The 14,449-nt window shown below is 49.5% G+C and overlaps 1 protein-coding gene across 2 annotated transcripts in view; it reads left to right on the top strand.

The window, feature by feature from the left end:
• Positions 1 to 14,449, top strand: part of CA10 (carbonic anhydrase 10) — a 498,781-nt gene that overhangs the window by 464,990 nt on the left and 19,342 nt on the right. For both annotated transcript variants that reach the window (XM_066364602.1, XM_066364601.1), the window contains exons 6-7: positions 7,238 to 7,333; positions 11,920 to 11,992. In XM_066364602.1, coding sequence (XP_066220699.1) covers positions 7,238 to 7,333; positions 11,920 to 11,992 — 169 coding nt within the window. The remainder of the gene's footprint in view (positions 1 to 7,237; positions 7,334 to 11,919; positions 11,993 to 14,449) is intronic.

Below are 14,449 nucleotides of genomic sequence, written 5' to 3'. Positions count from 1 at the left end.
TTTCAATGGGAACTAAGGGCCTGCTTTTGGCTAATGAGATGGTCAATGTCCGGTTCCATATTTGTCACTGCTAGCCGTAACAAGTGATATGACGCACTTCCGGAGCTGTGACGCGTGCATCCCACGTCACCGGAAGTAGTACTGTATGTGAGTGACGCTGCACTTTGACCGGCCCCCACTGGAAGTGCAGCGGGGGTGGATAAATGGCCTCAGGGGGCTGCATGTGGCCCGCGGGCCGTAGTTTGGGGACCCCTGGTCTAGACCATACCTGTCTGGACAGGACAAGATAAATTGGAAAATTATCCAGGTTATGAATAGGTAACACCTTCCTCAAGTCTCTTTAGGAGAACAGACTCAAAGTGAGGACCTAGAAAGGGGGGGGGGGGTATATACCTAATCCATATTCCTGTAGTCACTGAAGGCTCTCTTCTCTACTGCTAATGTAATAATTATGACAACAAAAACAGTAATAGCTAATTATTGAAGTGGCTACTACATGCCAGTCTAGGGGCTAAATGCCTTATTTATTCTGTCTCATAAAATCACCCCAACGCGTCTATGAAGTAGTTAGCGTTATTATTCCTGTTTATAGAGGCGAAGCCCGTCTCATCGAATGGTGAAGCCAGGCTTTGCAGTCCACGTAGCTCAGGGTGACATTTAGTTTCTAGGTTCCCGTTAGAGATACCTTTTAGGATTCCAGCTCAACCAAGCACCTGGCTCTCCCCAACGCTCAGGACATTGCATTTTATTTTATTATGGACAACCTGTATAGCTTCGTTCATTTCTTTAACAACTATTTCTACCTTACTATTGCTAATATGTGCCAGGTACTGTGCTGGGTGACGGGGACATCTCGGGGACCAGTCAGAAACAGCTTTTGCCTGGATGACGCTTAAGGTCTAGTGAAAGCGATGGGCATTAATCATTCCCACAATAATACCTGAAATAAAACTATGGTATAGGTTTCAAAGAGGGAAAGCACGGATGCCCTGAGGGTGGGCTATGGGGATCTCTCTCGAGAGCAGACCCTTGAGCTTAGATCTAAAGGAGTTCATAAAAAAGAGGCACAGAGGGGAGGGGAGGGGCCCATTAGTCACTAGTGACTGTCCGTTGCGCTTGGAATAAAATCAAAGCTGCTCGCCGTGGTCTAGAAAGCCCTGCAGGAGCAGATCCCATCTTAGCCCCCGCCACCCTTCCCCAACCATACCCATCTGTCCCCACCTCAGACTCTGCACTGGCCAAGGTCTCTGCCAGCCAGACCTCCCTTCGATCTTCCCGTGCCTGTCTCCTCTTCATCAGGAGAACACAGCTCAGACGTCACCTCTGCGTGGAGGCTTCACCAACTGCACTCCCTGCTCTTGTTCCCACCCCCACTCCCCAGCCCATTCTTACCACTGCTGCCATTCACTCTGCAAGCCAGAATCTTCTTTGCTTCCTTCAAAGCTCTTGCCGTGCCCTGGCTGGTTGGCTCAGCGGTAGAGCGTCGGCCTGGCATGCGGGGGACCCGGGTTCGATTCCCGGCCAGGGCACATAGGAGAAGCACCCATTTGCTTCTCCACCCCCACCCCCTCCTTCCTCTCTGTCTCTCTCTTCCCCTCCCGCAGCCAAGGCTCCATTGGAGCAAAGATGGCCTGGGCGCTGGGGATGGCTCCTTGGCCTCTGCCCCAGGCGCTAGAGTGGCTCTGGTCTCGGCAGAGCGATGCCCCGGAGGGGCAGAGCATCGCCCCCTGGTGGGCAGAGCGTCGCCCCTGGTGGGCGTGCTGGGTGGATCTCAGTCGGGCGTATGTGGGAGTCTGTCTGACTGTCTCTCCCCGTTTCCAGCTTCAGAAAAATACAAAAAAAAAAAAAAACACAAACAAACAAAACAAAGCTCTTGCCGTTATCTGAAATTATCTCTAGGAGGGCAAGGACTTCATCAAGTCTTGTCCAGCTGGCCTTGGCACAGAGTTGGTTCTCAAAGATATTTGTGAACAAACAAATCCCAGCTCCTTGTAAAGGGCTGAGGTGAGGCATTGGGTTTTGGGACAAGAACACAAGGTTTGAGTTAGTGCCACACAACGGAGAGTCACATCGGGTCACGGAGAACTTTGACACAGAGAAGGCTCTGGATCGTGGCGTCCGCCGTGTCTGAGCATCGCAAAAAGACCAACAATATCATCTTTCTTCCTCTGAGACAGCCATTTCTCAGTCTTGCATTACCAGAAAGCTTCTCTTGGAGGAAACCTGTCTAAATTAATAAAGAATCAAGATTATAAAATAATTTTTAGTAATCCCGATTTAGCTCTTTTACATGGTAATTCAGACTAGACTAAGAGAAGCCCCATGGGTGTCTCTAATGAAGGGCTAAACTTGGTGTTTAATTACCATGTCATCATAAACCCCCCAAAGAGTTTGCTCCCGTTAGTGTTTCCACATCGTCCCTGCAGTCTTAGCTGCCTCACGCACTTGCTCAGAAGGTCAGACATTCACAGCTTGATCCCCTATTTCACATCAAACACTCTGATTGCCTTGAGTAAGCTCCCCAAATTGGGGGTCAGTTAAACTACAGCTTACTGCTTATCTGAAGTATTCAAGACTCATCACTCATACATGCATAAACACTGTGAAGTCCTACAGCCAACACTGAAATGACACGCTCCCTGCCCCCCGTCGGTCCCTGCTCTGATCTCCCCCTGGCACTCCATGGCGACGCTCTCCTCCCCTACTCCAATCCCTCCCATAGCTTATGGCTCCTCTCCCAGGACTCCAACCATCTGGACTCAGCCTGTCTTCCAACATACACCTCTTACCCGGGACAAACCGAACTGGAAGAGAGGTGAACAGTCTCTGATAACTGTTTTGCTGGTTAAACAGGGCTCTGCTAACCAGCCTACAGTAACTGCTAAGACAATCATTCTCCATGACTACTGACGTGCGTTCAAATCACTGGGACTTGGTTATAATGCAGATTTGATTCGGAAGGTCTAGGGTCGGGCTCAGGATTCTGCATTTCCAACACGCTCCCAGCTGCATGGCTGTTGCTGGTCCCTGCACTACACGTTGAGTAGCAAAGCACCAGGTCATCCTTGTAACATCGAATTTGTATGTGTGTGGGCGGGGGTTGGCGGGGAGATTGCTATAGTCAGAATGACATTTATAAGATGACGTTAACTCTATAGAGTCGCCATTTCTATAGATCAAAAAGTCAATTTCATAGGCTTCAACCTAAACAAGAGGCAGTCCATCAACCAATTCATAACAGATACCAAAGTTTATGACATCAGAATCCCAGCCAACTTGTCTTGGAACAAAGGGGAAGCAAAACGTTTCTTTTTTTTTTTTTTTTGTATTTTTCTGAAGCTGGAAACGGGGAGGCAGTCAGACAGACTCCCGCATGCGCCCGACCGGGATCCACCCGGTACGCCCACCAGGGGGCGATGCTCTGCCCATCTGGGGCGTCGCTCTGTTGAGACCAGAGCCATTCTAGCGCCTGAGGCAGAGGCCACAGAGCCATCCCCAGCGTCTGGGCCATCTTTTACTCCAATGGAACCTTGGCTGCGGGAGGGGAAGAGAGAGACAGAGAGGAAGGAGAGGGGGAGGGGTGGAGAAGCAGATGGGTGCTTCTCCTGTGTGCCCTGGCCAGGAATCGAACCCGGGACTCCTGCACGCCAGGCCGACGCTCTACCACTGAGCCAACCGGCCAGGGCCGAAGCAAGACGTTCGAACGTGGGCTTAGTTAGAGCAGAGCGTACCTCACCCTGTACTTGCCAGCCCGTCTCTCACAGACCCTGGCTCCGCAGACTCCCGCTCTCTGGGGCACCAGGAGACTTCTTTCTGCCGTGTTCAGTCTTGTAAGTCAGAGAGAAGGACCGCTCCATGGCACCGCCGTGCGCCATGGCATTGCCCTCCAAGGCGTGGGTCTCTGAACCTGCTGAACTGTCCAGGCACGCCCGGAGGCACTGGCACAGCCCCAGGCGGCTTTGCAGATCTCAGCGGATGGCAGGATGTGTTCTGATTCTCACTGAGAAGCTTACACCACACTGAGGGGAGCTGTAGCAGGTCCCCCACAGCGCCCGGGTCTTTCACATGGCCACACTCCAGCTGCGGAGGGTCCTGGCTGTGTGCGTGGGCGGGAGGACAGGACGTCATTGCTGAGCGGAGGTCTGCTGCACCTGCCCGGCTGAGTCCTGCACAAGCAGAGCGTCGTCCCCAGCCCCGCCCTGAGGTTGCCCCGCTGATGGCAGAGTAGCTGCTGTATAACCGTCTGCCACCATTGGCAAAACTCACAAGAAGTGAACAAGCGATAAGCACATGAGGTATTTCCAAAGCCGCTGTAGCATGTGCTCCTTGTGTGAGCAGCTCTGCTGACTCAAGATGTCCAGGGTAGTCTCACATACAAGGGACTGATCTAAGAGGGCACTGGTGGGGTGTTGATGCTCACTGATCATGCTGCACTGGTTGTCCACTGCACCTGTCTTCTAGCCGGAGGGCTTTGAACTAATACCAAGTCTATTAAATCTGAATTGTGGGGGTCAGGCATAGGTAGATTTTAAAAGCACCCAGGTGATCTGCATGCACAGTGAAGGTTACAAACCACTGTGTTAGAAGTAGGTTGTTTTTTTCAGAGATCAAGGAAAAGCACTTTTGTTGATCATTGACTCTTCTCAATTTCTAGAACTTCACCTTTTTTTAATGCAATACAGAATATTGTTAATAACAAACATTCTCTTATACTTTCTGAGTCACAAATCATTTGTACATGCACTGTCTTATTAGATTCTCAAGTCAGCCTGTGGAAAATGCTAACACCATTACAGAAAGATATAGTGTTTACAAGAGACAAAAAGAAAATGGAAACAAGCTGTAAGCTCGTGAGAGAATGGTTAGATATGTCTCAGGCTTTGGTGCACTGGAGAACTGCACACCTATTAGAAAGGCTTAGTAACGCTGGAACACATTGACTTAGAAAGATAGCCACAGACGATTTTTAAATTTTAAAAAGCCAAATTCAGAATCAAGATTATAAATGATTGCATTTTATTGGGTTTTTTTTTTCCTCGCTGTTTTATTTTTAACAACTTTACTGAGATATCTTTGCCATGTAAAAAATGTGATGTGTTGGTATGTGTATATATTGTGGAAAAATATAGCCATATCAAGATAAATGATAAATCCATTGCCTCTACATAGTTATCATTTGCATGTGTGTTTTAAGAAGATTTAAGATTTATCCTCTTAACAACTTTCAAGTACACGATACAGCATTATTGAGTATGGTCACCGTGCTGTGCATTAGATCCCCAGAAGGCATTCATCTTGCATAACTGAAACTTAGTCTCTTTCGACCAACGTCCCATTTCTACCTCCCCTCAGCTCCTGACAACCATCATTTTATTCCCTGCTTCTATCAGTTCGACTGTTTTCTACTGTAAGCAAGATCATACATATCAGCCTTTCTGTGCCGGGCTTATTTCACACAGCACGGTGTTCTTCTGGTGCCCCCATGCTGTTGCAAATGTCAGGATCTCCTTTTCTGAGCTCAATAACATTCTGTCGTATATCTTCTTTATCCACTCACCCGTCAGGGGACACTTAGGTCGTGTCCATGTCTTGCCTATCACGTGTAATTCCGTAGTGAACATGGAAGTTCAGACATCTCTTTCAGATCCAGATTCTCTATCCTTTGGACATATACCCAGGAGTGAGAATTCTGGACCATATGGTAGTTCCAGATTTAACATTCTGAGGACTCATCATACTGTTTTCCATAATGGCTGTACCAGTTTACATTCCCACCACCAGAATAAGGGGTTTTCTTCTCTCCACATCTTCATCAATACTTGTTATCTATTGTCTTTTTGATGATGGCCATTCTAACAGGTATGAGGTAACCTCTCATGGTGGTTTTGATTTGCATTTCCCTGACGACTAGTGGTATTGAGCACTTATTCATGTGATTTATAAGCACAAAAAAAATTCTGAAAAAATAAATTCTAAACTGTTAATAATTACATTGTTTGGGCTAATATTAGACAGAGGCGGGGAGGAGAACTATCATTTTTTCCCTTCTCTGTTTTTTATTTTGCTACAAAAATTATACTCCCATGCTATTTAAAAACCTATTTTAAAACTACAGTCCTAGGATAAATCCAAGGAAGTATAATCCTATCCATTTTTTAGAGAAAATGATTGAGCTCCACTGAGATGGGGTACTGGTATTGGTGGGGCATTCATGTGAGTATATATGTATGCTGTGTTTCACAATTTTTAAAAAAACAGTCTTTTAAAAATTAGGTAACAGATTCTGGTTGGTGGCTCCATGGATAGACCATTGGCCCAGCATATGGACATCCTGGGTTTGATTTCCAGTCAGGGCACACGTGAGAAGTGATCCTCTGCTTCTCTTCTCCTCCCTCTCCCCCTTCTCTCCTTCTTCTATTCCCACAGCGTGTGGCTCAGTTAGTTCAAACATGGCCCCAGGCACTGAGGATAGCTCAATTGGTCTAAGTGTGTCAGCCTCAGGCAATAAAAATAGCTTGGTATTCAAGCATCGGCTCTAGATAGAGTCGCAGAGTGGATGTCAGTCAGGGTGCATACCTCACTATCTCCCCTCCTCTCACCTAAAAAAAGAAATTAGGCAACTGAGGGTTATCCTGTTTTCCTGGGTCACAGTTCCAGGACCCGTCTTGCTCCCCATTCTGCCTGTTGCACAAGGTCTCCACGGCACATTGCTGACCACTGAACAAAGATGAAGTTGAGTCCTGCACAGTCAGATGACCTGGGCAGGCTGGCCCATCGGGAGCCTATGCCATAGGCTGTCTCTCCATCAGGTCCTGACAACTCCCTGCTCACCCAGAGGCTGTGAGGAGATTCACCCGCTGCCAGAGCAGCTGTTGGTGCAGCGCATGGGCCCCCGCAGGGAAGTTCCGCTCCTAATAAGAGAAATTCACTTCGCACACACACTAGGAGAAATGTCCTGAGATAGAATGAGAGCCAGATGGGCACTGAGCTTATGAAAGCCATGATTGTTACCAGAAAACATTTGCAAATATGTATGGGCATTTTTGTAGATGTGGGTGTATGCATGCATTTTACACACACGCACATCTCTCCTTGAAATCCTTTGGATTATAAAATTGTCTTCCCGGTTGTTGCACAGAGTACTTTACAGTCCACCCTTATGCAGGGCGGATGCGCAGGGCCTCCCACATTTTCACGCCAGGTGGTTGTTCTCATTATTGTTTCCCCCTCCCTGCAGGTGCAGCTCATCCACTACAACCACGAGTTATACACAAATGTCACAGAAGCTGCGAAGAGCCCGAATGGATTGGTGGTAGTTTCTATATTTATCAAAGTAAGTGTCTTGCATTCCTTCATTCCTCTCCTCCGGCCATTCTCGGCCCAATCAGAGTGTCTGTTTACAGTCCCGTTGCACCTGAGAACTGGCACAAGGGGCGGTGTGTGTGCCCAGGAGAAGCTGCAGGGAGGTCACTTCACACCCGTGAGGCTTACGAAGAACGAGGTCCCTCTCCGAGAGGCGGAGATGATGGGTTTCATTGCAGAGCATCGTGGCCTGAGGAACCGGGCAGCTTCTGTCCTGGAGAGAGAAAAAAAAAAAAACAATGGTGCTGGACCCAGGGGCACACTTCAGGTCCCACTGCACGCAGAAAAGTCAGAAAGATGGAATACAAGGGAAGACCTGGCTCACGGGCCCCCCGCAGGGTTACAGCCCTGCCCACCCCTGGGAAAAAGAGATACAGGGGAAATGGGAGATCCCCCCGCCCCAGGGCTGCACTGAACAGCTTCTCCACAGTGGCCCTGAGTGCCATCTCCCCCCCACACCCCCCTGGGAAAAATTAAGCAAAGACCGACTTTCTGACACACTAGGGAGACTCCACATCTTCCTAACAGTCAACAGCAACAACTAATCTCCAACCCAGCCCAGTGTCATCTGTCAAAAGGTAATCACTGTTAATATTTTTGGCAGATGGAGAGTGACACAGGTATGCTGATTTAAAGGAAGAAAGAAAAAAAAAAAAGAATTGTCTTTTCAATTGGGGGGGGGAGGGAATAAAGCATTGTGAGACATTGCCAAAACTTGGCGATCGCTGTGCTAACCCCTGGGGGAATTTCGGCCAGACCATTAGAGGGGGTGCTCCAGTCTGAACTTGGAATCTGATGAGGATGGTCAGTGGGAATCCAGCGTTTGCCACTGTGGGGCAAACAGAGTTCTGGTGATGACATCATCGTTGCTCAGAAGAGGCATGGGGGTGCCTTGGGGACCCCTCCCTCGCCCTCCCTGAGAGCATCCCCCTTCGTGACAGGCGCGTCACCTGCCTGGTGTCCCTCTGAAGGCTCCACACCCCCTCCTAATGCCGCTCCCTCGCTCAGGCCAGGCCAGACCTCTCTGTGGTCCAGGCAGAGCTGTACATTGGGCAGGGGCATTTGTGACATGTTGCTGCCCCTGGCCACCAACCCCAGACTCTCCCAGCTCATCATTAGCAAAGACAGGAAGGGGCTTTTGTCCTCATGATACCTGAATGTGATATCCCAAAGAGACCGGGCCCGCTGGCCTCTGCTCCCCGCCTCCTGGCATCAACACGGACCCGGTAGATTCCTGAATGCCAGGAACGCAGGTATGTACTTGGCACATATTTTGATGATTTAACCCTGATAAATCTGCAGGGTGGGCACTGGTGTCCTTACCCTGCGGATGATGGAAACGGTTCAGAGACTCTGGTATTTCACCCAAGTTCACGTAGTTCTAACAGCCCGTCTAGGGAAGGAGCTCAGGTCTCGCCTGACTGTAATACTGACGACCTCGTTCACACTGTACGCCGCCCCCAGAGAGCTGCAGATAAGCAACTGAGGTGAGCAAGAGAGAAAATGACATTTAGAAAGATCTTCCCCAACCCCCGCTGCCCCGAGCGCAGGGCAAGCTTCCACATCCCTCAGGCGGCCCCAGTTACAGATGACATTGGTAACCAGCTGGTGAGTCCAGCTCGGGCCACACTCAAGTTGTCAGTCCTGCAGCGATGCCACCATATTGGTCACACACGTCCAGGCGCCCGTCTCCCCCGTGGCTTTCCCAATGGCGGGCCTTCTAAGAGTGACTCCCACGGCCAGTGGAGGCGTTCCAGCAACTCTTATGCTTTGGTGGGTGCCTCAGCTCCCTCCCCTGACTGGCCTCACTTTTCTCAAGGCTCCTGGGTCAGAGAACATCAGAATGTCACCCTGGAAGTGCAGGCCCATCACAGCTGACAGGGTGATTGACATGCCAGGAAGTTGGCCTCCTCAACAGCAAGCTACTGGCGTGTCTCACAAGCTCTGGCAGAAGCGCTCGCCCCTCCAAGGTTACCAGGTTACCGACGCAGGTCCTGGCTGCCCCGCCCCCTGCCCCGTGGGTTGTTGGGAGGAACTTATGCCCCACCTCCCCCCCACCCCACCCCCACTCCCTCACCTCCCCCCCCCCACCCACCCCGGCGCCGAGGTCAGGGCAAGGGCGGTGCCTAGCTCAGCATCTTCTCCGGCCAGTTTGGTCCTCGGAGGGGCTTCCATCCTTCCCCTGAGAAAACCTGAAGCTTTCTGGCTAGATCTCAAAATAAACCACAGCATTTCTATCTTTGTCCAATGTGATCAACTTCCAGATGTTCCATGGTGAGTTATCCCAGCTGTGACTTGTCATTCACCCGCCCCAAAACCCTGACCGAGGATGGGACGCAGGCGGCACTGGATCCTAGAAATGAGATGAACAAAGCCCTTGGTCCCCAGGGCGCACAGCCTCTGGTCGCCTCCCCTCCGCTGGTCCCCCTCCCCTTCCCTGCTCGCTGCAGAGGAGGCAGGGAGAGAAAACGAGAGGCCCCACATCTCGATCAGCTGAGTCTTAGAGATTTCACCTTGGCCAAAAGCCGAGCCTGAGAAGGGTTGGAGCCGTTAGCTAAAAATAAGAGCCTTGTTTATCTGTGGGTTATACTTATCTACGTCCCCTCCTCACCCCCTACCCTTCCCATGACCGCGAGGAGCCGAGATTCGGCTGTAATTGCTACTCAATCACATGCCATTAACTTCCCACTTAAGTGCACTTCCACCCAGGACACGTTTTATCCTCTCACCCACGCGGCCAACACACTGGAGCCCGCAAATCATCCGTGTGCAGCTTGGAAATGTTTCAGTTATTTTTATTCGGCTCAGAAGTGGCCAGTGCCGGCGTTAGCACTGCCCAGACTCACCGGCCACCAGGAGCCCGAGGCCCCCGATTAGGGGCCATTGGCGATTCCTCACCTGCCACGACATTCTGTTGTGGCTCTCCTCCTCTCACAGGTGCATTGGCACACACAGGTGGCTTCGGGCTGTCTTTTAAGTGGCCGAAGGGGATGGCAAAGTAGGATTTGGGTTTGGCACTGCTGGGGCGCAGCAGCGTTTGATTTGGGACTTTTCTCCGTTAGTGGGTGGGCTTTCACCAACCCCACGGAGCACTGTCACTCACCAAGCTCCCCTCGGTGTGTGTCTCAACACAACACACCCAGGAAACGGTGGGAAAGGAGAGACAGATGGTGGGAAAATAAACAGTCTGTGCTATTTCCAAACGAAAAATCACCTGTTGCTTTATCTAATAATTATAATCATCGGCTGCGGTTTTTCCAACCCTCGGAATAAATCATATTTTAAATGTTGGTGTGTCACAACATTCGATTAGTAGCTGTGGCATAAATGACAGAGCAGAGCTGAGCCGAGCGAGGTGGGAGAGAAATGACTAGGCTGAACAATGGTGCCACGGAGAGAGCCGAGTAAAAAGAGGGCTGCTAGGAAAGCAGTCCACGGTTATGTGGGGGCACATCACAGTCTCCAGTTGGTGGTCCCTGGGATTGAGCTCTATGAACCATGGCTTTTTCTCCCAAAGAAGAAATTGTACTCTTAAAGGCATGGGCATAAAATGGGAACTGATCCCTGAACATGTGATACAATATTTGGCCCATAATGGGTACTTGGTAAATATTTATTGAATGCATGGATGCATGCATGGATGGATGGGTGGATGGATGGATGGATGGATGCATGGATGGATGAATGGATGATGGATGGGTTCATGCATGAATGGATGCATGGATGCATAGACGCATGGACAGATGGACGGATTGATGGGTGGATGGATGGATACATTCATGCATGCATGCATGGATGATTAAATGGCATGGTGTATGATATATTTGATTATGTAAAAAAGAGCAGTTCTATAATAAGGTTCTCTGTTCCTCTTAAAGATTTGTTTTTATCTCCTATTCTCTGTATTCTTTCTCACTCTCTATCTAGATTACTACCCCCATTGCTAACATGTCACTCCCAGCCGTCTGCATAAAACCCTTTGATGGCTCCCCATCCCTACAGAAGAAAGTTTAAATGTCCAAACATAACTCAGAACCTGACATGAGCTCGCCCCTGCCACCCCCCTAGCCACACCTCCCACCCTTCCCTCGTACTCTCTCAGCTCCACCTGCATGGAAGTATGTGCCTGAGCATAGAGAGTTCTCCCAGGTCCACGTATGAACAAGTCCTCTGTACACGATGTTGTTCCTTACCCTTCCTTGCTTCCACACTCTACCGCCAGAGCGCTCTGTTAACTGCCGCCCATCCTTCAAGACTCAGTTCAGGCCTTAGCTCCCCAGATTGCCCACGTGGATGGTCCTCCTCTAACATCATCGCACCTGTGACACACTACCTTCGCACTATTCGTACAGTATTAGAACCATTTATTTACTTCCATCTTCTTTCTCTGGAGAGAGGTGTCTGGAGAATAGAGTCTGTGTATTTTATCTCTGAATTTTCAGCCATTGTAGTGTTTGGCATATGGTAGAAACATGAATGAACAAGTGAATTCATGGGGGCAATGTTTACCCTGGGATACTATTGTTGATTAGTGATTAAAATTTTTTTCTCCCTTAGGTTTCTGATTCATCAAACCCATTTCTTAATCGAATGCTCAACAGAGATACTATCACAAGAATAACATATAAAAGTAAGTTTGGTTCCATTTCTTATACAACAAGTATTCTATAAAGGTTAGTTAGTTCTGTCTGAAGGCAAAAAGCCAGAACTGATGATCTCCAAGGGGGCCTTTCAGCTTCCTGACTCTTTAATTCTGCAGAAAGTCACTTTGGAGAGTCAGGGTTGGAAAAGAAGCAGTTCATTTCAAACAGGGGTCCCTGGGGTGTCTTTGTCATCCACGCCTGTCTAAGGCTATAATGATTATTATGAAGATGGTCATCGTTATCCCATGGATCGGTAATGAGCTGGGGTCCTCTATTAGCTGACAAACTCCACCATGGCAGCCAGCCATCTTCGGGGCTTTGCCGGCAACGTGATGGAAAAGCATTCACCAGGTGGTTGACATCCAACCTCAGCACTTATGGAGCCCCTCAGCTGGGACAAGCCTCCTGATCTGTGTCACAGGGTCTCCCTTTCAGTTGGAGGCCAGTTGGTCATCTTTCTTCATCCTCATGCATGACCTGCTGATCTAGAGGACCCTGTCCAGTTTCCTTGGGCTTCCAGGGTGTTTTATCCCTACAATCCTTAAGCAGAAAAGAGAGAACGGTAAAAATAAATTTGAAGGAAGGGAGAAGAGGGAAAAGGGGCTACTGTCATCCACAGAAATCCCAGAAGTTGCGGAGTTTGGGAAAACTTATGTGAAACAGTGCGTACCGGGAGTTGAAAGAAATCAGTAGCAAAATAATTTTTTTTACCTGAAGTGGGATTTAAGTGCTGACTTTGGCCTTAAGGAAGGAACTTCCTCATTTGGATCCTGTTTCCTCATCTTAAAGTAAAGAAGTTGAGTTTCAGGTGCATGAGGCCCTTCTCAGACTCTAAATCAAGCCCTAGGCGCACAATGATTCCACAAAACTTAAAAGCAGCACGCAAATGTTCCAAGACGCCACTTCTCCTGGGCACGTCCTCCGCCAAGCAAAGGGCTCGGCCCTGCCTGCTGCCCCTGCCTCCCGTGGTCATGTGGCAAAGACAGAGTGGACGTTTCAGGTCTCATCTTCCACTGCAGGAGGGAGAGTACAGGGAACCCTTTGCTCGCTCATTCATTCAGCAAACATTTCCGGCACACCTGCCCCGCGACAGACACCAGGCGAGGCTCCCAGAAGAGAAGCCGGGCCAGGGACCAGCCCTCCCCACAGGAGCTCACCAACACGTCACTTCCGTGTGAAGAAGAAGGGGTGGGGGCAGGGGGGTTGATGAACGAACCTGGAGAATTACTCTCCACCTCGACGGACGGACGTCACCGAGAAGAATGAATTAAGCTGTCTCCAGAGCTGTCCCGCCGTATGGAGTCCTCGCTAAGATTCCTCAGCTAAGGAAGACATTTCTGCCTCGTGTGCAAAGAGCACATTCGATAACTGCCCATAAATGATTACTACTAGTCTTTTAACTTTTTGATTTAAAAAAGCATGAAAATTAAATAAAATGTTTTCAAATCATCTTGAACTTGCAGTTCAGAGAGCATGAAAGGCCGTGAAATCGCACGTTAAGCCCCCACACACAATCGGGCAGATTGTCAGCTGCAGAGTTGGTCATTAGTGGGACTCCCCGCCCCGCCCTGCCCCTGGCACTGGTCTGATTAACGTCACGCGATGTGGCTGCTCTGGAAGGAGAGAGCATCCACGTGGGTCTGCGCGGTGGGAATGTGTCCTCGGGGACAGGTATCGATTCTGGTGCAGACAGGGGCTGGGAGAGCCAAGGTGGCGAGTCTTGTTGGGACCACTGGTGAATGACGGTTTCATGGCTAAGGGAAACTTCAACTTCATCTACTTCAAATGAAGTGTCACTGCTGGCTGCCACCCCCATCGGGTCTGCCAGGTCTGAGAAGGACGTACTTTGGCAATAGCTGAAGTGGACAGCAACGTTAAAACCCGAGACCGTCGTTCACTGTTCGCTCACTCACTCCACACGTATTTACAGAGTTCCTCCTGGGTGCCAGGGCGTAGGGAGGCCAATGGAGGGAATGTGTGTCCTCCCACGAGGTCCTCACTCTAGGTGGGGAGACAGACACAGTGCATTCTAAAGATTTGTGTAACAAGTTCGGTGTTAAAAAAATGTGACAAGAATTCTTCTGGATCACAGATCTGCTTAGAATTACATGGCAAGGTTGCACAAAGCAGATGCCATTCAATAAGGGCTGGATAGATAAAGAGCTATTTGCTGGGGAAAGAAAAAAGAGAGAAGGAAAGAGAGGGAAGAAAGGAGGGGAAGACAGGGGAGGAAAAGGGAATAAGAGGGAAGGAGAGAAGATGAGAGGAAAAGGGGGAGGGAAAGAAGGAAAGAAGGGAGGGAGGGAAGGATGAAGGAAGAGAAGAAGGAAAGAAGGAAGGAAAGAAGGGAAGAAGGAAGGAAGAGACAAAGAGGGATGGAAGAAGGGGAACATTCTCTGCCCAGAGAGCAGCACCCACAGCAAGGAGAGCATTACAGTGACGCC

This window comes from Saccopteryx leptura, chromosome 2 (assembly GCF_036850995.1).
Source record: "Saccopteryx leptura isolate mSacLep1 chromosome 2, mSacLep1_pri_phased_curated, whole genome shotgun sequence".
Classification (NCBI taxonomy): Eukaryota; Metazoa; Chordata; class Mammalia; order Chiroptera; family Emballonuridae; genus Saccopteryx; species Saccopteryx leptura.
Note: the sequence above shows the minus strand (reverse complement) of the source record. Positions and strands in the feature narration are given on the sequence as shown.